Genomic DNA, 23485 nt, shown 5'->3' with positions numbered 1-23485 from the left:
AATGGCTATAAGTAGACTTAATAACCCCTTAATTCCTCTAATGACTATAATTAGACTTATTAACCCCTTAATTCCTCTAATGACTGTAACCCCTTAATTCCAGGGTCATTGTTGTGAATTGGAGTTAGGAGTTTTCCATCTGCGTCTTTTCCATCTGTTCTTTTTTTTTCCATGTTTGAGTTGAGGTGAATCTGGTCTGTGCGTCTGTTTCTTTGGATGTTGTGGATGTGACTATCATCAGATCGTTGACCTGCTGCATGTGGCGTTCCTTGCTGAGATGATGAACCTAAACATGCATGGCATGGAGCGTGGGTTGGTGATGTGTGATGGGTGTGTAGTTTCCTTGTACGTGTGTGTTGTTCTATTTCCTGTGTGTGCTCACACTAACCTCTACCTGATCACAGGTCAACAACGCCACTGCCAGAGTCATGACCAATAAAAAGCTGGCAAACCCATACTCCAATGGTAAGCACCGCCTCCTTCTATTCTGTCAATGTTCCTGCTTCATTTCCCCTTTAGGGTTAGTCCTGGGTTAGGGTTAGGGTTAGGGTTAGGGTTAGTTCTGGGTTAGGGTTAATCCTGAGTTTGTGTTAGTCCAGGGTTAGGGTTAGTCCTGGGTTTGGGTTAGTCCAGGCTAGCCTGCTAGCCCTGGGTTATGGTTGGTCCTGGGTTAGGGTTGGTCCTGGGTTTGGGTTAGTCCAGGGTTAGGGTTAGTCCTGGGTTAGGGTTAGTCCAGGGTTAGGGTTAGTCTTGGGTTTGGGTTAGTCCTGGGTTAGGATTAGTCCAGGGTTAGGGTTAGTCCTGGGTTTTGGGTTAGTCCTTGGTTCAGGTTAGTCCTGGGTTCGGGATAGTCCTGGGTTCGGGATAGTCTTGGGTTAGGGTTAGTCCAGGATTAGGATTAGTCCTGGGTTCGGGTTAGTCCTGGGTTAGGGTTAGTCCTGGGTTAGGGTCAGTCCTGGGTTAGGGTTAGTCCTGGGTTTGGGTTAGTCCTGGGTTAGGATTAGTTCAGGGTTAGGGTTAGTCCTGGGTTTTGGGTTAGTCCTTGGTTCAGGTTAGTCCTGGGTTTGGGTTAGTCCAGGGTTAGAGTTAGTCCTGGGTTAGGGTTAGTCCAGGGTTAGGGTTAGTCCTGGGTTTGGGGTTAGTCCTGGGTTAGGGTTAGTCCTGGGTTTGGGGTTAGTCCTGGGTTAGGATTAGTCCAGGGTTAGGGTTAGTCCTGGGTTTTGGGTTAGTCCTTGGTTCAGGTTAGTCCTGGGTTCGGGATAGTCCTGGGTTCGGGATAGTCTTGGGTTAGGGTTAGTCCAGGATTAGGATTAGTCCTGGGTTCGGGTTAGTCCTGGGTTAGGGTTAGTCCTGGGTTAGGGTCAGTCCTGGGTTAGGGTTAGTCCTGGGTTTGGGTTAGTCCTGGGTTAGGATTAGTTCAGGGTTAGGGTTAGTCCTGGGTTTTGGGTTAGTCCTTGGTTCAGGTTAGTCCTGGGTTTGGGTTAGTCCAGGGTTAGAGTTAGTCCTGGGTTAGGGTTAGTCCAGGGTTAGGGTTAGTCCTGGGTTTGGGGTTAGTCCTGGGTTAGGGTTAGTCCTGGGTTTGGGGTTAGTCCTGGGTTTGGGTTAGTTCAGGGTTAGAGTTAGTCCTGGGTCCCATTCTTTTTCTATTGCTTCTGTCTTCATTTCCATGGTTCTTTTCTGTCCTTATGTCATTTACATCCAAACTCAACTGGATCTGATGTGTTCAACACATGCTTTAAAACTTGCACACACACCAAACCCTGGACATTCTGATGAAACACTTGGTTTATTATTTTAATAATGGTTTGAACAGAGTCTTTAATTGGTGCTTTCTTCTGGCATCTTTTTAGAGGAAGACGATTTAAACAATTCTGGAAACCAACACATATTGATAAAAATATTCATTAAAATGTAGTTTCAAACATTTAATCATATGCATCTAATGCAACCTAAATATTTAATATAACTAAACTAACTTTGCAATAAAAGTCCATTTAAAATTGAGAAATAGAATTTTATTATATGTACTAAATATTTCACTAAACTTAATTTAGATTAGCCCCTGGAATTTAGATTTTGGATCCAAATTTCTAGGTAACATCTATTTGTATTTACTTGTTGTATTTTAAATGATGTGGAATAAATACAAATAAATTCTACAAAATGGAAAGGAATGCATAGAAAATGTATAGTACACATTTTTATAGAAAGAACTTTTTAATGATTCAATTCTCATTTCTTTTTCAAATATTATTGTATAGCAACAAATTAAGTTGGAATTCAAAAATTAAAATCAGCTACTAAACAAACTACTTTCCACACTCTAACATTTTAAGTCTGCTCATGTTCAAATGTAGTCACTAAATGATTTAACCCATTAAGACCCAAATAGCATCAACTGATGTAAATGTTTAATCCCTGTTGATCCACTAATGAAAAAGTCATTTGTTCTTCAGTTTTCTCTGTTTCTGATATAATAACCCTTACCTTTAAACTGAGCTTTTATGAACATCTACATCATCAATGAATTAAATATAAGAAAATCCACAATTTATACTGAAAATCACAAAACACTGAGGATAATGTTATAATAAAAGGTGATAAATCACTTAGGTAAAGTTAAAAATAGAGAAAGGTTCACTTGGAAATCAACATAAGAATATCGCTGGGTCCTTATGGCTCCATTCTGTTTTATTAATCAAATGTTGTATCTATTTCCCAAACTGAGGAATGATATTAAAAACAGAATCTTTGTGACAGTAGATATCAAACCTCGGCCAAACTGGAGCTCTCTGATTGGTCAGTGTCTGTGGACTGTGTCGCCCTCTGGTGGTGGATGTGAATGTTTACAGTGTGACACTACTGCACAAACATGAACATTTAAACACTGGTCAAGTCAAAAAATAAATGTCAGCAAGACACTGGAGTTAGAATGAAGAAGAAGAACAGGCAACTAGGATGACTGTGAACAATAGTATATACCAGGGTTAAGGTTAGGGTTATATAACAGGTAGGGTTATAGAAAAGGGTTAGGGGTTTATAACAGTTAGGGTTATATACCAGAATTAGGGTTATATACCAGGGTTAGGGTTATATACCAGGGTAAGGGTTATAGAAATGGGTTAGGGTTATATACCAGGGTAAGGGTTATAGAATAGCTAGGGTTATATACCAGGGTTAGGGTTATAGAAAAGGGTTAGGGTTACATACCAGAGTTAAGGTTATATACCAGGGTAAGGGTTATATAACAGTTAGGGCTATGTACCAGGGTAAGGGTTATAGAAAAGGGTTAGGGTTATATAGCAGGGTAAGGGTTATAGAAAAGGGTTAGGGTTATATACCAGGGTAAGGGTTATATACCAGGGTAAGGGTTATATAACAGTTAGGGCTATATACCAGGGTAAGGGTTATAGAAAAGGGTTAGGGTTATATAGCAGGGTAAGGGTTATAGAAAAGGGTTAGGGTTATATACCAGGGTAAGGGTTATATAAGAGAGTTAGGGTTATATACCAGGGTAAGGGTTATAGAAAAGGGTTAGGGTTATATACCAGTATAAGGGTTATATAAGAGAGTTAGGGTTATATACCAGGGTGAGGGTTGTAGAAAAAGGTTAGGGTTGTATACCAGGGTTAGGGTTATATAACAGAGTTAGGGTTCTATACCAGGGTAAGGGTTATAGAAAAGGGTTATTGTTATATACCAGGGTTAGGGTTATAGAAAAGGCTTAGGGTTATATACCAGGGTAAGGGTTATAGAAAAGGGTTGGGGTTATGTAACAGGGTTAGGGTTATACAAAAGGGTTAGGGTTATGTAACAGGGTTAGGGTTATACAAAAGGGTTAGGGTTATGTAACAGGGTTAGGGTTATAGAAAAGGGTTAGGGTTATATACCAGGGTTAGGGTTATATACCAGGGTTAGGGTTATAGAAAAGGGTTAGGGTTATATACCAGGGTTAGGGTTATAGAAAAGGGTTAGGGTTATATACCAGGGTTAGGGTTATATACCAGGGTAAGGGTTATAGAAAAGGGTTAGGGTTATATACCAGGGTAAGGGTTATAGAAAAGGGTTAGGGTTATATACCAGGGTAAGGGTTATAGAAAAGGGTTAGGGTTATGTAACAGGGTTAGGGTTATATAACAGAGTTAGGGTTATATACCAGGGTTAGGGTTATATAACAGAGTTAGGGTTATATACCAGGGTTAGGGTTATAGAAAAGGGTTAGCAGGTTTGCTAGTTTTTATTAGTTTTCGTTATTTTCTAAATGCTTAGTTTTAGTTTAGTTTTAGTTGTTTCATATCTTTTCTCTTCTTCTCCGTCATATTCAAATAAATCCCAGACAGGACTCTGCTGATTTCTCCCAACTTTAGTCTCTATGTTTCCAGGTAGAGTGGGGACCAGAAGACGACTGGAAACCACAAGTGACCACAAGTAACGGACCATCGAGCGTCGTATGGTGCCAGCAGCTAAAATTGCTTGAGGGAAATGAATCGATTTCATATCAAATCAACATTGACAATAACGAAAACGAAGGGAATTTTATCCAGAATTTTTATACGTTTTAGTTAGTTTTGTAAACACACAATACAGTTTCAGTTAGTTATGTTTTCTTTCTTTTAATTACAGTAGGCCTGTAACGGTACACAAAATTTTCGGTTCAGTACATTTTCTGTTTTGAAAGCCATGTTTTGTTTTGTTTTCGGTTCGGTACAGGAAGAAAGAAAACCCCTCAAAATGTCTTTAATACATTTATGAATTTTTGTAAAATTTTCCCCCAATTTTTGGACACAATAGAATATAGAAAAACAGGAATATAATTCTGCTGCTATAAATCAAATAGAAAATAAAATGAATTATTAATATTACTAAATGTTCAGCCCTGCGATGAACTGGCGACTTGTCCAGGGTGTACCCCGCCTTCGCCCCTATGTAGCTGGGATAGGCTCCAAGCGACCCCCGTGACCCTAGTGAGGATAAAGCGGGTTCAGAAAATGAATGAATGAATATTACTAAATGTATTTTAAACATTAGTATTGCACTTTTCCCTGAGAGGTAGTTTGAACAAACAACAAAAATCAAATCACAGTTCTGTGAGTTCACAATCTGCATAAAAATAACAAAAAAATGCCACATGAAGTGCAACATTAACAAGAGGACAAACTGGTATTCTCTTTAAATAAACTGAAGAGCAACTTTGACAACAAAAAATTAACCAAATTATTTATTTTAGGACAGAGAACAAACTGTTTAGGACACTGTGTGTGTGCGCATGCAGGGTGCGATTTGTCGGGAGGATGTTTTTGTTTTGGTTTTGTTTTTTTGGTCGGAGCCGGGGGGTCCATAACTAACGTAACTAACGCTGGCGTGAAACGAAAGTGAAACTTTATATTCTTTCAACGTCCAACTCCGGGTTCTATTCCTCTGTTATACAGCGTGTGTGTGTGTGTGTGAGAGAGAGAGAGAGACAGACAGAGCTAGTGTGAGTGTTTTAGAACTACCGTAGTTCATAGGCGGTAAACAACGTCCGTCTTATTAACGTCTCTTTCCTCGTTGTTGTCTTTCACCGGGACCTGAACTGATCCCAAACGGGACTGTAATGATGGCGGCACAGATGGTGGCACTCTTCATCTGACACATCACCCAGGACCAGTTTGCCTTGGGAGATCCTGTTTGAATGAGCGACTCAAATCACCACTATATCGTGGTGGAGGGGTTTGAGTGCCTGAACGAACTTAGACCTGGATAAAGGAAACCAGTAGGGGTCACTGTCAGAGATTTATACCAAAAGATTTGATCAAAGGTCAAAGGTCCTGGGGGTTCTAATGGGTTCTGGTCTTCTCGTTGTCCTGACATTGACAGACTATGGTTCAAGTGGAGGACATGATTCATGGGGGTAAACATTGCCCTGTACCAACATTTTGGATATGTGTTGCTGCCATCACTTGAAATGGCCATAGTTTTTCTTAAATTGATCAGACTTATTGTATGTTTTCTATGTTCTGTGGTGAATGAAGTGTAGGTTTTTAAAGATTTTAATCGTAACGTTTTGGGATAGGGTTGTGTATACATTTTCTTTATATTATTGTGGATTTCCTTCTTATTTAAAATATTTAAACACCAAATTGTTTTGATAGCTGCGATACCCAATCACTGGTACGCATAAATTATTGGGTTCCATTTGATGAAATGATTCATGTTGTAAGAGGTAAAGGTATTGAAAAAGTCTAACTTCATAATGAAATTTAACAACTTAATACAACATACTGAGTGACAACATACATACTATATAATGCCTTACTGGATATATTGTAAGAGTGGGATCCATGTCAGGTCCCAGATGTCCTTTGTGCTTGAATATTTACTCTATTATATGTGCAAATCTGTGTGTTTTATCTGTGTATTTGTGCATGTCTCCTCTGCAGGTTGGAAACTTAATCCTGTGGTTGGAGCAGTTTATGGTCCTGAATTTTATGCAGGTAAAGAATTAAACATATTAAACACATTTGTAATTATAAAAACTCACTAAAACATTCATTAAGCACTGTGGGTGTAATTCAAGTCTGAGGTTTCTTCAGTTGTTCAGGTCTAAGTTCCTTAAGTCTAATTCTAGGTCTAATGCTGCGTTCCAGTCCATCCATAATTCGTGTTTTTCCATCCTTCTACCGGTGAAAATGCACTGGAATGGCAGTCAAACCTGTGACTTCCCACCTGTGAACTCATACTAGATCCATGTACTCCCAGTTCTGAGTTCTGATGTCACGTAGCAATGACACCCACCCCCCACCCACCCCCCAAGGGATGTGGTGTTTATGCAGATTGTTTATTAAAATAAGGTATTGCGCTGACATTATTGATGATTTAAGTTTTATTACATTACTGTAAAATGTTAAGTTTATTCTATTAATTTGTAGACATAGTCGAAAGAACAGAAAAGTTTAAGTTAAATGGATTTAAATCACTAAATTTTAGTCAAGACCACACCTTTTTATCTGTGCATTGCATTGTGGGTATTGGGTATGTTGTTGTAAATGTGTTTTTTTTCTGTGCAGGGGTTCAGTGGGGTTGTGGTGTTAGTGTTAATTTGGACTTAAAGCGTGTATGTCAGTGTTTATTGGCCTTTTTGTGTTTGTTTTGGTATTTTTGTAGAGCTGCACCATGAGTCAGAGCCACAGGAAGAACAATGGATATACTGTTCATCTCTGATTGATCTTGAGCTATTTACATATTTATGCGTCACCAAATTAAAAGCACTTCCTGGCCTGGCAAATTGCATTGAGCTAACTTCCTGCGTAACTTCTGTCTGTGCTACAATATATTAAGTTGAATAATTAAACAAAGCAATGTATATTGCAAAAGGTTTTAATTTAAATATTTGGAATTGAGTCCAATGAACTGATGATATTAAGTCTAATGATTATACAAAGCAGTTGACATTGCAACAAATTTTCAGTTAAATTAACTGGGCATTTAGTGTGTTGTACTTAAAATGGTAATTCCATTCAAATCAAGCATTTAAGTTTAATACACTCAAGTTTTCATTATTCATTACTTACATTTTTTAAGGCAATGGGTTACCTCAGATTTTTCAAGTAAACTCAACTTATCCGGTCTTAGAGTGTGAGCCATCTTGATGTGCTCAACCTGCAGCTTCAGGGGCGGGGCCTCAACATCAGTCTGCAGTGAAGGCTTTTAAAACCAAGTTGTGCCTGTGGGAGACTCAGATGCTACAAAGGAAACCTGGGCCATTTTCTGTGCTGCCAAAACATTAAAGAGCAGATCTGTGCCGACATGTTTCCAAGTGTACGGTTTACTGAAAGACTCTGCGTACTCAGCTGCAATTAGCCGACTTTGAAACTCAGAAATGTAGGTTTGAACTGATCAGTCATCTGTTTGCAGTTGACGTGGAAAGCACACCAACTAACCTCCAAATGGAGTAGGTATATAACAACAAACCGCAGTAAAATTGCCAACAGTTAATATTACCATTTAAATTCTAATTATCATGATAACCATGTTTGATTACCGCAGAAAATGCCTACGTAAAGATCTGCTTTTATGAGTATAGTTTTCATTTATTACAATTTTAATTTTATATACCTAATATTTGGAACCAATATTCACTTTTAAAGTCTTTCAAAGGGTTCGTTAAGCATCTGTGTGTTATTTATGCAATAAATTCTATACATTTTTCAAATCAGACTTTATATATTTTTTGTGTTTTCTGTCCTTTTGTGTTGATATAGTAGGTTAAAGTGAAAAAAAAAATAATAGACAGATCATATAGATGAAGTAGTGCTGAAAACAAAGATGTCAAACATGGGTATAGTAAACATTTGTTTATATCCTACTATATAATGCACGTTTCGGCCCCGCCCCAGTGCGTCTTTGTCCGACACGTGTTGCAGCATGGGAGGGCATACGGGTGCAGTGCCGTTGTTGCACCACGGGAGGGCGCTATCGGGTACAATGACGCTAGTAGTATATAAAGGCAAAATCAAACGTACTGAAAAACGGCCAAAATAGGCTCAGACCACTAAGGGTTAACACTTGGATGTTTCTGCCAAGAGAATTACATTGTGCCAATTATTTGATTTGGGTTTTTTGTTGTTTTTTTTTGTTTGTTTGTTTGTTTGTTTTTCCAAATACAACTTGGTTAAATTATTTCAGTGTGTGTATCAGTACTTTTTGAACATTTTGAGCACAATTTCAACAATACCACGATAATAATGATAACTGTGATAATTTTGGGCACAATAACCGTGATATGAAATTTTCATATGGTTACATCCCTAAAATGGAGCTGATTGAACTCCAGTATAGTGACGTGCTCCAGTCAAAGTTGGGCTGTACATCCCCCTACAGGTCATCCCCAACACAATGACCCAGCTCCGTACCCAAACTGATCAAATGCTTTCCATGTTCAGCAGCACAAATCTATGTTAACAGCTTTTCTCTTTGATCAAGACAAACAAAATATCACACAGGAGTCGCCTCACTGATGAACAAATTCATATAATCCCGAGGAGTTCCTCAGCTGAGCCTCCCCCCACTGGGAGGGAAATGAAAGGCCAACGCAGACCAGTGCTGGGGTATTAGACTAAAGTATTCAGTGTGTTCACTCAGTGTGATCCAGGTTTCAATCCTTTTTTCAAAATAAGTGACATCATCATTGACACATGTTCAAACCCACCATAACATCCTTTTTCCTCTGTCCCCCCATCCCAACCCCCCTCACCCCCACCCTGTAGTAACTGGGTTTCCGTACCCTGGTGCTGGGGCAGCAGTGGCCTACAGAGGGGCCCATCTAAGAGGGAGGGGCCGAGCTGTCTATAACACATTCCGGGCTGCACCTCCTCCTCCACCCCTCCCCGCCTACGGCACGTGAGTGTTGTACACATTTACATATTTACTTTAGTAAAAAGTACACATTCATAAACCACATGAGGCCACCTCCTTCTATGTCTGTCCCATTCACGTACAGACAGTACGGTATTCATAGGCGGAGCATGTGCCCAGTGCATGGGTGGAGCTCAGACTGTCATGTGCAGTGTACACATCCATGAATCCTCAGTGCACATTAACATGGGTCTGAAGAAAAGAAAAACTTTACCCAAATAAACAGTAACACTTTTAAATGCAAGTGTTACTGTTTATTTGGGTAAAGTTTTTCTTTACCCAAGAAAAACTTTCTTGGGTAAAGTTGGCATTGGTTATTGGCATTCAATAACCAATGCCAAACTTTTCATTCACTCGCAGCTTCTCTACCGGTGCACTGGGTAGTATGGGTAATATGTTAGCATAATGAACACTCAGAATGTATGTAGCAGTCATTAATTATGTACACACACACACACACACACACACACACAGAGGCTCACATTTCTTTTCATTTTTTTATGTTTGTTGTTTCATCTGGTTCTGGAATAAAGGACACGTTTGTCATTTTCAGACATGTCTGTGTCACATATTTACATGACTACTAACAAAAATAATGGATAGATGAATTGGTTCCAAAAATAACCGATAGCTGCAGCTCTAATACAGAGGACCTCATCAGAATAGACACATTTATCAACCATGAGCCATAGACATTATTATCCTGTCAGTGTATATACTGTACTCTGTAGGAGAAAAACTACTACAAAAACTTTCTACATTGAAAAAGAACAGTTTTACAACCACAATTTTCAACAGGCACCAAAACATATTAGGTATTCAAATATTTGCATGAATATAACATAAGTTTCTTTCAGGTTGTCTTTAAATCTGATAAATGAATATTAGACGTGTGTATGCTAGGATAATTTTTGTCAAAATTTCAAATTTATGAAACTTCAATTAAAAATAAGTGGCCAATGTGAAATTTATGATGTCACTTTACATGTGTTCAAACAAGTCTTTGTTGATCAGAGCGTACACACACACACGACCAACTGAAGTGACTAAGGGCTGGATCTACTAAAGGTTTGTGTGTATTAAAACGTGTGCAAACTCATTGCACATGCAAAAAAAAATATACAAACTGATTTACTAACTGTGCGCAATAAGGGTTGCATCTTTCAAAGGTGCAAAATAATGCATCTGCATCCAGTTAGTATATTTGACACAATGAATATGAAATATGGGGCGTTTACACACAGTTGTGCATGTGCTAGGAGGAGAAAATGTAAATATATTAATTTAGCACACGCAAAGTGATTTATCAAACCAGATAGCAATTTTGCTGATAGAAACTGCATCTATATTTAACAGGTCTCAAAAGGAGGAGCAAACGGGTTGGATGTGGAATTACACACACATGGAAGTGGTTAGGAGACAAAGAAATGATGAAACGAGATGCAGAGAACACATTTTTCACCCTTGTCTGAACATTTTTGGAGTGACAGAAGAAAAAATAATTGAGACTTATGCGCCCCACCCACACGCACACACACACACACACCCTCCTTTTCCACTCCTGATGATTGTAATTAAAAATATGCATCGACATTAGACCACAGCGTGACAAAATTATGTGTGCCTGACAGTCATTCAATCCAACTAGCCACACACACACACACACACACAGACACCGTTAAAATGAAAAATGAATGAATGAATGAGTAATGCCATACCTTCTATGACTAAACTCCTCCAACGTCACATTTCCGTGCGTCTGGTTCATTCAGTCGCTGTTCCCATTAGCGCTGGTTTATCCCACAGCAGTTTCTACAGCGTATTGTCTCCAGTAGCGCACGCAAAACCCTCATTTAAATAGGACGGTCTGCAAGACTTTGCACGTGTTGTAATTTGTTTAGGCAATCTTAGTAAATCACCTGCAAACCGCAGTTCAACCCCACACGCAAAATTCTTGATTGCCCAAGCAAATTAGTACACGCAGAATGGGATCATAGTAGATCCGGCCCTGAGTTCATTAGCCTTTGGCTAAAATCTGGAATGTTTACATTCATGTGAAAACATGTATGTTCATTAATGATCATTGTCAAATAAATACATTGAAATTAAACTACCCAAAATCACTCAAATCATTATATAAATTTGCAAATCTTATTTTGCAGTTGTAAATGACTGTATAAATACACATTTTTGACCTGTGTCTTTACTCTCCCTCTGATTCATAAGTTGATGGCCGTATCAGTCCCATCAGTGTAGAATAAATAAAGAAGAAACTATGAACCCATGTACAGATGGAGAGTGCACCACAGCTAATGCAGCACAAAGACACCAAAAACAATAAGGAAAAGCTGTGTAATGTGTGCGGTCTTCTGTCCACAGTGTGGTCTACCAGGATGGCTTCTATGGAGCTGAAATCTATGTAAGTGACCGTTCATATTCAGTTTAGACCTTTATACATACAGCTGTATTTTTAATGGAGAACATGAAAACACAGACTGTATAGTATGAGATGCTTGAGGTCATGTGACTGTTGTGTCTGCCTTCCTCTGTAACAGTGGAATGTGTTTCTCTGTAGGGAGGATATGCAGCGTACAGATATGCCCAGCCAGCCGCCACCACCGCAACTGCGTACAGTGACAGGTACTGGGGACTCCTGCACACTTTTCAGGATCAGTTTAATTAGGGATGCACCGATTCCGATACCAGTATCAGGCATCGGCTCCGATACTCAGTGTGTGTACTTGTATTCGAACTTGTAAAAGTAATCCGATACAACTGCACCAATACCACTTACGGCCACGTGACATTCCCAGTTCAGTCCTGCAGGTACAAGGAAGAGGAGTAATGTCAGCAGTGTAGAGATTTAACAAAATAAACAACAGAGACAAAAGGAACGTTACAGACACAGAAAGATACAGACAGATACAGTTCTGTCCGTCCTCTGTGTACATTCCATCCATTTTCCAGGTGCTGGCGGATGAGTACCCAGATGAATAATACCAGCGGAACCGTGGAGGTAGAGGATCTGTTCAAAGAGCCACTGTGTGAGTTAGAGAAAAACTACTGACACATTTAGGACAACTCGACTCGGCCTTTTTGCGTTTCCATTATGAAAAAGGACCTGGAATCTGGTACCCGGTACTAGTTTTTTGGTGTCACCTCTGCCGAGGTTCCAAGACTGGGGACCAGACACTAAAATGTGACGTGTAAACACTGCAGACCACTGATAGGTCAGACAGTTATCTCTGTGACCCGCCGTTTTACAAAAACCAGATGCGGAAGTTTACAGTAAATATAGTGGTAGGTAATCCACATGATGACAGCCTGTAAAACTACACCATGGTTTGTCGAGGAGGTTCAGATGTAAAAATTCCACATGAGCTTGACCAGGGGTGATTCTAGGATCAGAGGTTTAGGGGTGCTGAGCACCCAGAGTGCTGCCTGGCCAGGCAAGAGAAATTTCATTGTTTTGCACAGTTTAACGCAATTTTGGACCATCATTCCTACATTTGTGAAAGAAAAGCATAACATTTTTTGGGTATGAGAAACTCTTTGACTAAACCATCAAATCTGATAAAAGTCATTTAAATGCTGAGCCACAGTAAAAGAGGAATAGATTGGAATCATTAAAGAAATATACCCTAACTGTAATTGCTGGTGGAAGACAATCCTCCACACACACACACACACACACACACACACACACACACACACACACACACACACACATATATATATATATATATATATATATATATATATATATATATATATATATACATATACATACACTGCTCAAAAAATTAGAGGAACACTTCGAAAACACATCAGATCTAAACAGGGGGAAAAATGATCTTGAATATCTTTCCTGATAATAAGTAGGTGATGTATTAGTAACAAGATGATGCCACATAATTTGACAGAAATGAAAATGATCACCCTATAGAGGGGGGAAATCAAAGACACCTCAAAAATGAAAGTGAAAAAATGATGCAGCAGACTGGTCCATTCTGCCAAAATGTCATTGTAGCAACTCAAAATGATTCTCAGTAGTTTGTGTGGCCCCCACGTGCTTGTACACATGCCTGACAACGTCGGGGCATGCTCCTAATGAGACGACGGATGGTGTCCTGGGGGATCTCCTCCCAGATCTGGACCAGGGCATCACTGAGCTCCTGGACAGTCTGAGGAGCAACCTGGCAGCGCCGGATGGACCTAAACATAATGTCCCAGAGGTGTTGTATTGGGTTTAGGTCAGGTGAACGTGGGGGCCAGTCAATGGTATCAATTCCTTCATCCTCCAGGAACTGCCTGCATACTCTAGCCACATGAGGTCGGGCATTGTCGTGGACCAGGAGGAACCCAGGTCCCACTGCACCAGTGTAGGTTCTGACAATGGGTCCAAGGATTTCATCCCGATACCTAATAGCAGTCAGGGTGCCATTATCTAACCTGTAGAGGTCTGTGCGTCCTTCCAGGGATATGCCTCCCCAGACCATCACTGACCCACCACCAAATGGTCATGCTGAATGATGTTGCAGGCAGCATAACGTTCTCCACGGCGTCCCCAGACCATTTCACGTCTGTCGCATGTGCTCAAGTTGAACCTGCTCTCATCGGTGAAGAGCACAGGGCACCAGTGACGTAGTTGCCAATTCTGGTGGTCTATGGCAAATGCCAATCGAGCTCTACAGTGCTGGGCAGTGAGCACAGGGCCCACTACAGGACGTCGGGCCCTCAGGCCACCCTCATGGAGCCTGTTTCTGATTGTTTGCTCAGAAACATTCACACCAGTGGCCTGCTGGAGGTCATTTCGTAGGGCTCTGGCAGTGCTCATCCTGTTCCTCCTTGCACAAAGGAGCAGATAGCGATCCTGCTCAGGGTTTAAGGACCTTCTACGGCCCTGTCCAGCTCTCCTGGAGTAACTACCTGTCTCCTGGAATCTCCTCCATGCTCTTGAGACTGTGCTGGGAGACACAGCAAACCTTCTTGCAACGGCACGTATTGATGTGCCATCCTGGAGGAGTTGGACTACTTGTGCAACCTCTGTAGCGTCCAGGTACCGCACCATGCTATCAACAGAGATGTTGATCCAAGCCAAATGAAAAACTACAGCAGTAGAAAGTCAGTCAGTAAAAAATCAGCCAAAAGAGATGAGGAGGGAAAAAAAGTATCAATGGCCTCAACCTGGAAAACCATTCCTGTTTTGGGGGCTGTCTCATTGTTGCCCCTCTGATTCACCTGTTGTTGATTTCATTAACAACAAAGCAGCTGAAACTGATTAACAACCCCCTCTGCTACTTAACTGACCAGATCAATATCCCAGAAGTTTGACTGATAGGTTGCTATACTCTGATTAAAAAGTGTTCCTCTAATTTTTTTGAGCAGTGTGTATATATATATATATATATATATATATATATATATATATATATATATATATATATATATATATATATATAGAGGCCTACACAAGAGAATGGGTTTAACTCCAGAGGAATATTAGTGTTGTCAGATCTACTTCATGTTTTGGGTTTTATTTCTTATGTAAGAGCTGTCGTGTATGTTTTGTTTTGTGTCTAGTCTTTGGAAGACACTGTTTTGTTGAATGGGAAGCAAAAAACTGCAATCAAAACAATCAAAAAAAAAAAAAAAAAAAAAAAAAAATATATATATATATATATATATATATATATATATAAACAGCGTTCGGAAGAACTGAACCACCGCTGCCACCAATGGAACCCAGCGGTCTTTCTGCCTAACTTATATTTGGTGAAAGCTAAGTAAAAAACGGCACAGGAGTTTAGCAGGTCCATCATTTAACACGCGACGAACTCGGCGTGACTTCCGCCTCCAAGACTTAATGTATGCGTACGTCATATTAAACTCATCTACAGGGTGTCCCATAAGTCTCCATACATAGGAAAAATAAACGTTTCTTGACATAAACCATTTTTTTTTATATAATATGCTCTATATGACTGCCATTTTGTCGGGAACACATTTCAATGCGTGTCCTCCACTGCTGAAGAACTATAAAGAAGAAATATGAAGAAATACATGTTAGAACCATATATGTATGGAATGTATTATGTCTCCTATGTATGGAGACTTATGGGACACCCTGTATACCTGTGAAGCGCTCAGAGTCTGAATTGAGGAAAGGGGGGAGGGATGGGGAGGATCAAACCATTTTCGAGACAAGGTGGTGGTGGTGGGGGGCTGTATTTTTGTTGTTAAAATATTATGTTTCAGCCATGTACTGCGTATGGTTTTGACATTTTTCTAGCATGTTAAGAATGGACATAGAGTAAACAAGAAAAAAGAAAATTTCAGCAAGCTTAAAAAATTTTAGGGGTGCTGGGAATCAATTGAGGGGTGCTGAAGCACCCCCAAAAATGGGCTAAAAACGCCCATGAGCTTGAGACAACATGCAATGAGTGAGTATATCAGCAACTCTATGAGCAGACGACATGGAAGTAACGCGCCGCATTGCTATGACGACCAGGTACTGTAAAGTTGGTAGTATCCTGTAATGGAAACGGTCTCCAGGAATAGGACCTGGTACCCGAGTCGAGCCAAGCCGAGTCAAGCCGGTTCCATGTAGTGGAAACGCGGCATTATAATACTATAGAGGTGAGGAGTGGTGCGGACTGCTGCCAGTGGAAGTGAAAACCAAACTTATGGCTCATTTCTCTATTCTCTAGATAGATACAGGGGTTAGACAAAATAATGGAAACACCTAACATTGTGGCATCATAGAAGGTGTTTCCATTATTTTGTCCAACCCCTGTAGATAGATAGACAGATACTTTATTCATCCTATAGGGAAATTTACAGCTTCCAGCAGTATCCACAAACTTAAAAACAAACAGTAGTAAACAATACAATAGTAAAAACACAATCGTAAAAGTGACAGTGACAGCAGCCGCTCACTGAAGCTGCTCCTCTGCCTGCAGATGGTGCTGTGCACTGGATGCTGTGGATTCTCCATTATTGACAGGAGCCCGCTCAGCGCCCGTCGCTCTGCCACAGATGTTAGGCTGAAAAAAAAAAAAAACACACGGCAAACACGGAGCTGCTGGAAGGGCTGCCACTCGTGACGGTGCCCAAGGAAAAAAAAACCTACCTGCCTACCTGCTGAAGCTAAGCTTTTAAACCTTACCAGAGAAAATGCTGTAACATTAGTATCGCATTAGTGTTACCTCTGTCGTCTCCATGTTTGTTCTTACTGACTTTCTTCTTCTCAAAAAACTTGACTTTTCTTCGTGGTATTTGTCCAGTGTGTTTAATTCAGAATGGCGCCCCCTGGTGGATTAATTGACAAACACTCATTCCAACACATGAAATGTCAGTAGCAGCACTTTGCTCCAGTCAGACTAATGACAACGACAATAAAGCACATTTACAAAAGGAATTAAGAACTGGAATGGGATTATTAAGGGCTCGTATCGGTACTCAGTATTGGCAAGTACTCAAATGGAAGTACTCGTATTTATACTCGGTCTGGAAAAAAGTGGTATCGGTGCATCCCTAATTTTAATCATGATTTAAAAAGACCTAAGGATCGAACCTTGTGAGTTGTCATGTCAGTGTTAGATTACCAACCGTTACAGAAACACTCATAAAACGCAACTGTAGCTTTCATCACTAAGCCTCAGTAACTACACTACAGAATGTTATTTGTTGAAGTTTGGCATTTTGCACAGTTACCTGTGTGCCATGTGGAATTACTATTCGTAATATTTATTATTATGACTAATTTATCATGTCATGAAACTTTGAAAACAAAATGTGTCCCAGAGCTTTGGAAATAGACCCAAATATATTACAGCAAAAATGTATCTCCTGGTCTTTAAAGATGTGTTATGACTTAACGGTCCAAAAACATGTGGGGCAGTTCAAAGAAGTGGCCTTTGTAGGTTTTAGACACTGACATTAATGAACTATCGCAGGTAAGACAGACTAGAAGATGGCATCAAGGACTGTATTTAAACCAGGGGTCTCAAACTCATTTTCTTTCTGGTTCCACATTCAGCCAGATTTTGATCTCCAGGGGGCTGGACCAGTAAAATAATAACAGAATAACCCATAAATAGTGACAACTCCAAATTTTAGTCTTTGTTTTAGTGCAAAAAAAATTAACACACTAACTGAAGCATATGGTTTTTTTGTTGCTCCTAATCCTATCTCTGCAATTTTTGGTGTTTCTCCTGCTTCAAATCTACCGAAAGTGCTGAAGCGGGCTAAAGCATTTACCACACTCTTAGCCCGAAGGTTGATTCTACTTAATTGGAAGGTCTCCCATCCCCCTTCACATGTCCGGTGGGTACATGAGGCGCTTTACAATCTTAAGGTTGAAAAGTTGAGATTTTCTCTTAGAGGCTCAATTAAATTATTTCATACCACTTGGGATTCATTTTTATGGTATTTCAATTCTTTAAATTTGCCTCAGAATATAAATGATTAAACATCATTGAGAAAGAGGGGAAAAGAGAGGAAAAGAGGGAATGAGAAATTATGTGTAGTCTTTTCCTTTCTTCTCTTATTTCTGTGTACTATACTAACTTTTTACTTTTACGATTTGAGTTCCTTTATCATTATTTATGGTTTCCTTTTTTGATTTTCTTTTATGTTTTTCCTTATTTTTTATTTATTGATTGACTTTTTTTTTTTTTTTCTTTGGCCTGTGGGTTGGGTGGGTGGGAAGGGATAGGTGTTGACAGTCAGATATGTCATTCTTGATTGTGCATTGACTGTTACGAATTGATATGTCTGTCATGTTCATTGAAAATGTTCAATAAATATAGATGAAATAAAATCAATTTATTTCCCTCAAGCAATTTTCACTGGTGGCACCATATGATATTTAACGGTCCATCACGTGTGGTTTCTAGTCGTCTTTTGGTCCCCACTCTACCTGGAAACATGGAGACTAAAGTTGGGAGGAAGCAGCAGAGTCCTGTCTGGGATTTATTTGAATACGACGGAGAAGAAGAGAAAAGATATTTAAAAAAAAACTAAACTAAAACTAAGCATGTAGAAAATTAGATTTCAGAATTAGAGAAACAAAAGTCAAAACTAAATAAAAGGTTCCAGATTCAAGGTGACTTTATTTGTACCCGTGGGTAGATTTGTTTTGCAGCAAGCTTTCACTCACTGCCGGTCGCTGCGTGCGCATGTGTACAATACAAATCCTTCGAAAGAATTACAGTGGAGATAATGCAAGCACATACATCACATACATAAGACATAAGACATTATAAACACAGTACAGGTGGTCACGTGGTGGAACTTTTTCAATGGATTTGGTTGCGGGAGGGGGACAGGAAGAGAAGAATGTTGTGAGGCAGACGGAGATGGGGGGGGTGTCAAATGCTTGTATATGGTGACTCCTTGAAAGTCTGTTTGTGTATGAAAAATAAGAGACTCAGACTTCTGTCCTTTATCAGTTCATTCAGTCCTGAATCTTGACCTTGGAAGGATGTTTGGACTGCAAAGGAACAGATTAGACCAGAGTGGCTCCAACTGCTTTACCAGCTCCCAGGAGAAACAGAATTAAACGGGGAAAAAAATGATTTGATTTATGCTTAATTTAGTTATAACTTAATTTTTGTTATAACTGAGCCTCAGCATCACTCATCACTTCAGAGCAGGTAGATCCTGCACAGTTTGTCTAAACCATAATGAAAAATCCATAACTATTATAACCTTGGAACTAATCAAACCAACAGTAGAGGTGCTGTTCAGTCAGATCTCTGCAGTTGGAGTCTCTAGGCCAAGTGGAACTATGGTCGAGTCCCAGACCTTCCACAGGTTCTGACGTCGTGAACCAAAGACATGTTTGACATGTTGGACATACACTACTCAAAAAAAGTTAAGGACCACTTTTTAATTTGTGTATAAGTTTTTTATATGAGGTATTCTACTTCTGGAAATACCCCAATACAACTGTCCTGAATGTCCTCAAACACACTGTAATCAATTTCACACATGATTGGATTCAATTGTTGCATAATGTCTCTGGCATCATTGCACATCCTGAAAACTGGGCCTATAGGGGTTTCAGATGACTACGTGAAGTGGTACAATAGTGGGTGCAAAAGCATTTTCTGTCTTTAGTCTCCACAATCAGACAACTTGGTGACAACAGCAATGCCAAGACGCCACCTGAGTGAACCAGAAGTTGCCAGAGCCCTAGGGATGCTGGAAGCTGGCCTCAGTCAGCGAAGAGTAGCCGAAATGATGGGTGTGTCGTACAGTGTCATCAGCAGAGCAAACCAAAGACACCGAGAGACAGGGCTATACTCCGAGAGACCCCGCAGTGGCCGACCAGTTGCAACAACCCCTAGAGATGATCACTACTTGATGAATCTCAGCCTCCGCAACCGCTTTCACAGTGAACGTCGCCTCAATAATGACTTCGCTGCAGCAACTGGAGTGATTGTTTCCACTCAAACAATCTGTAACAGACTTCACCGAGCCAATATGCATGCCAGAAGGCCAGCTCAGTGTGTCCTGTATTGCAGAACATGACCGTTATGGAGGAGGCAGCATCATGGTGTGGGGAGGCATCGCCTATGGCAACCGTACTCGTCTCTACGTGGTCCCTGGGGGAGCAATGCAATACAGGGGTCGGCAAATCTCTCTCCTGGTCGCCTCCAGACTCTGACATGTCCATCATTGTGGTCAAGGGAGAATCTGCTCTCATCTGTGAACAGAACTCGGCGCCATTGCTGTTGGGTCCATCTGACATGCTCCTGAGCCCAGTTGAGACGGATTCTTCTGTGAGCAGGGGTGAGTGGGACACACTGAGCTGGCCTTCTGGCATGCGTATTGGCTCGGTGAAGTCTGTTACAGATTGTTTGAGTGGAAACAATCACTCCAGTTGCTGCAGCGAAGTCATTATTGAGGCGACGTGCACTGTGAAAGCGGTTGCAAAGGCTGAGATTCGTCAAGTAGTGATCATCTCTAGGGGTTGTTGCAACTGGTCGGCCACTGTGGGGTCTCTCGGAGTATAGCCCTGTCTCTCGGTGTCTTTGGTTTGCTCTGCTGATGACACTGTGCGACACACCCATCATTTCGGCTACTCTTCGCTGACTGAGGCCAGCTTCCAGCATCCCTAGGGCTCTGGCAACTTCTGGTTCACTCAGGTGGCATCTCGGCATTGCTGTTGTCACCAAGTTGTCTGATTGTGGAGACTAAAGACAGAAAATGCTTTTGCACCCACTTTTGTACCACTTCACGTAGTCAGCTGATACCCCTATAGGCCCGGTTTTCAGGATGTGCAATGATGCCAGAGACATTATGCAACAATTGAATCCAATCATGTGTGAAATTGATTACAGTGTGTAATCAATTGTGAGGACATTCAGGACAGTTGTATTGGGGTATTTCCAGAAGTAGAATACCTCATATAAAAAACTTATACACAAATTAAAAAGTGGTCCTTAACTTTTTTTGAGTAGTGTATATGGACTGTTGGACCCTTAACTGTCCTCATGGTTTCTTGTGTTTTGCTGTCTTCAGTTATGGCAGAGTCTATGCAAGTGCAGACCCATACCACCACACCATCAGTCCTGCAGCGACGTACAGCATCGGAACCATGGTGAGTCTGGGCTTCCATATTTATAGATAATATGATATGAATATTATTACAGACTTTTTCTCACTGATACGAAGCTTTTTCTCAGACATTTGTCCTATTATTCTTGCCATAGTTTTAATCATGTTTACCCTGTGAAATACTTAAAATTGTAAAAAGTAATCAGATCAATGGACCCACGTACTTTATCATAATTCAACAAACATCTGTGAGAAAAGGCAGATTTTTTGTCAAACCTGTTCATATGAACTTTGTTTGGCAATAAGGTACTTATTTAAATGTTCACTGTGAATCTGTCACTAATGAAAAAGAGACATTGTCCTGTTCTTAGGGTTAGGGGCAGGGGTAGGGGTAAGGCTAACCCTGACCCTAACCCTAACCTAAACCCTCACCCTGACCCTAAGCCTAACCCTAACCTTAAACCTAACCCTAACCCTGACCCTAATCCTAAACCTGACCCTAATCCTAAACCTGACCCTAACCCTAACCCTTCCATTTCACTGATTGAAGCTACTTTTCCTTGAAACTGGGAATTCCTCCAACAGGAAACAGTCTGTATTTTTAAAAAGGGGAGATAGTCGAATGGTTAATGTTTGTTTTTAGCTAGCTTTGCAGCTAACATCAAAGATGAAAAAATAAATCTCCCTATAGAAGGAAACGGAGATGAGGCACAAAAGAGACGTTTGGTTTGAACAGGGACATGACAGAAGAATGACATGAGCAAAGAGGGGGAGAAAAAAGGTGAGAAGGAAAGAGTGAAGGACAAAATAAGAACAAACCCGCTATTGTTGGAGCTACTGCTCTGTACACCCCCATCCCCAAAGCCCCCCTCAGTGTGCTGCTAGCTAAAAGCCTTCATTAATTCTGACCATTATTTCCTCTTCATTTTCCTAAGTCAGTCTTTTTCAAACAGGGCCTTTGTGTGGCACTTCCTCCAACATTTTCTTCTCTTTTTGCTTCAAATCTCTCCTCCATTTCTCCTCCAACATGTTTTCCAAATGTCTCACTGTTTTTCTCATAATATATAGGCTATGCACATACGTCACTTCCCTCCCGGGCCACACCCCTCTAAGTCAGACTGAGTGGCAAAAACCAACCTGCTCAACATGACAGAGTATAGCAGTAAACACAGCCAGACCAGGAAAATGTGAAATATGAAATTAAATGAAGGACAGTTGGACTGGACATGGATCTGTACGAGCTACCAAAGAACAAGTGGTCCATGAACACTGACATGTGGACACAAATGGAGGATCCTGACATCCAGGGTGGAGGGGATCAGCGCTATTTTTTACCTGAAACAAATATACATGGTTTCATCATCACTGACAACCAGGGTCCAAAACTAGGACCCAGAACCAGCTGATCCAAAGTGCATTTACAGTAGACTGTGTACTGACCCCAGTGAATATATGCATGATCTACTGGGACTGAGGAGATTTACTGAGTCTAGTTCAGATCAAGTACTTTATACAACACAGATACTACTGCTGTGGACCAGCAGGGCACCACTGGATTCTGGGAAATTAGGAGATTTATACCACCTGTTTTTAAATTAACACATTATTCTGGTAATATTATGGTTTTATTGTCGGAATATGACGACTTTAATCTCATAAACGAATGACATTTTTGTTAAATTATAAGGTTTTTTTATAACTACAACTTTATTCTCATAACATTGTGATTATTTTTGCATTTGACTTTATTCTCATAAAATTACGGGTTTTATATCGATATTTTATGACTTTATACTCGTAGTGACCAGTGTTTTTATTTTCTTATGTGGTCCTAATACCCCGTCGTAGCTTTATTCTCCAGTTCCCCCGTATTTGAAAAACTAGGTTAGCCTCAGTTTCAGTTAGTTTATTAATCATGTAGGAGCACAAGGTTCAGAATCACAAAATGAAGACAAAAACCATGAAAGATCTGATCATGAAAACAAGAGCTTTACTAAGAAGGAACGTTAGCCAAAACAATACGTCATTTAAGGTCTGATTTGACCCAAAAATACAGCATAAATTAATGTTAGCTGACACCAAACAGGATCCACAGATCTAGGTTTGGTTTCCTGGATTTGTGGATCCATCTACTTCTCTTTTCTTTGTCTTTCGGTGTCTGTAAAACGATAGCTCCCACTGCTTTTCAAACCTGTTCATACAATCAATCGCACAACAGCTCTTCCCCATTTTTTATTAAATATTGTTCTTCAGTTTAGACAGTATTAAAGCCAACACTGTCACTCATCTCCCTCTTTTTGCCACTCAGTGGGCGGAACCACGGTGACTTCTGCTAACGGTGACATCATGTGCAGACCCTCTATATTTGAGGAACTTCTATGAAGGAAAAAGAGAAGTGAATGTTGCTGTGAATCCTACCCACAGACCGATATGAAAGACTGATTGGAGCTTTTTCATCTTTGATGTTGCAGGCTAGCCTTTACAGAGGAGGGTGCAGTCGCTTCACTCCATACTAGAAAAGAGA

General features: G+C 40.3%; 1 protein-coding gene across 1 annotated transcript in view; it reads left to right on the top strand.

The window, feature by feature from the left end:
- LOC115410678 (RNA binding protein fox-1 homolog 3-like) overlaps window positions 1–23485 on the top strand; it is a 118548-nt gene extending 95063 nt beyond the window's left edge. The window contains exons 6-12 of the mRNA XM_030122426.1: window positions 405–465; window positions 6420–6473; window positions 9246–9378; window positions 11773–11812; window positions 11969–12033; window positions 20926–21004; window positions 23433–23485. Of these exons, the coding sequence (XP_029978286.1) occupies window positions 405–465; window positions 6420–6473; window positions 9246–9378; window positions 11773–11812; window positions 11969–12033; window positions 20926–21004; window positions 23433–23477 (477 nt within the window). The 3' untranslated portion in view covers window positions 23478–23485. The remainder of the gene's footprint in view (window positions 1–404; window positions 466–6419; window positions 6474–9245; window positions 9379–11772; window positions 11813–11968; window positions 12034–20925; window positions 21005–23432) is intronic.

Source organism: Sphaeramia orbicularis, chromosome 19, assembly GCF_902148855.1.
Source record: "Sphaeramia orbicularis chromosome 19, fSphaOr1.1, whole genome shotgun sequence".
Classification (NCBI taxonomy): Eukaryota; Metazoa; Chordata; class Actinopteri; order Kurtiformes; family Apogonidae; genus Sphaeramia; species Sphaeramia orbicularis.
Note: the sequence above shows the minus strand (reverse complement) of the source record. Positions and strands in the feature narration are given on the sequence as shown.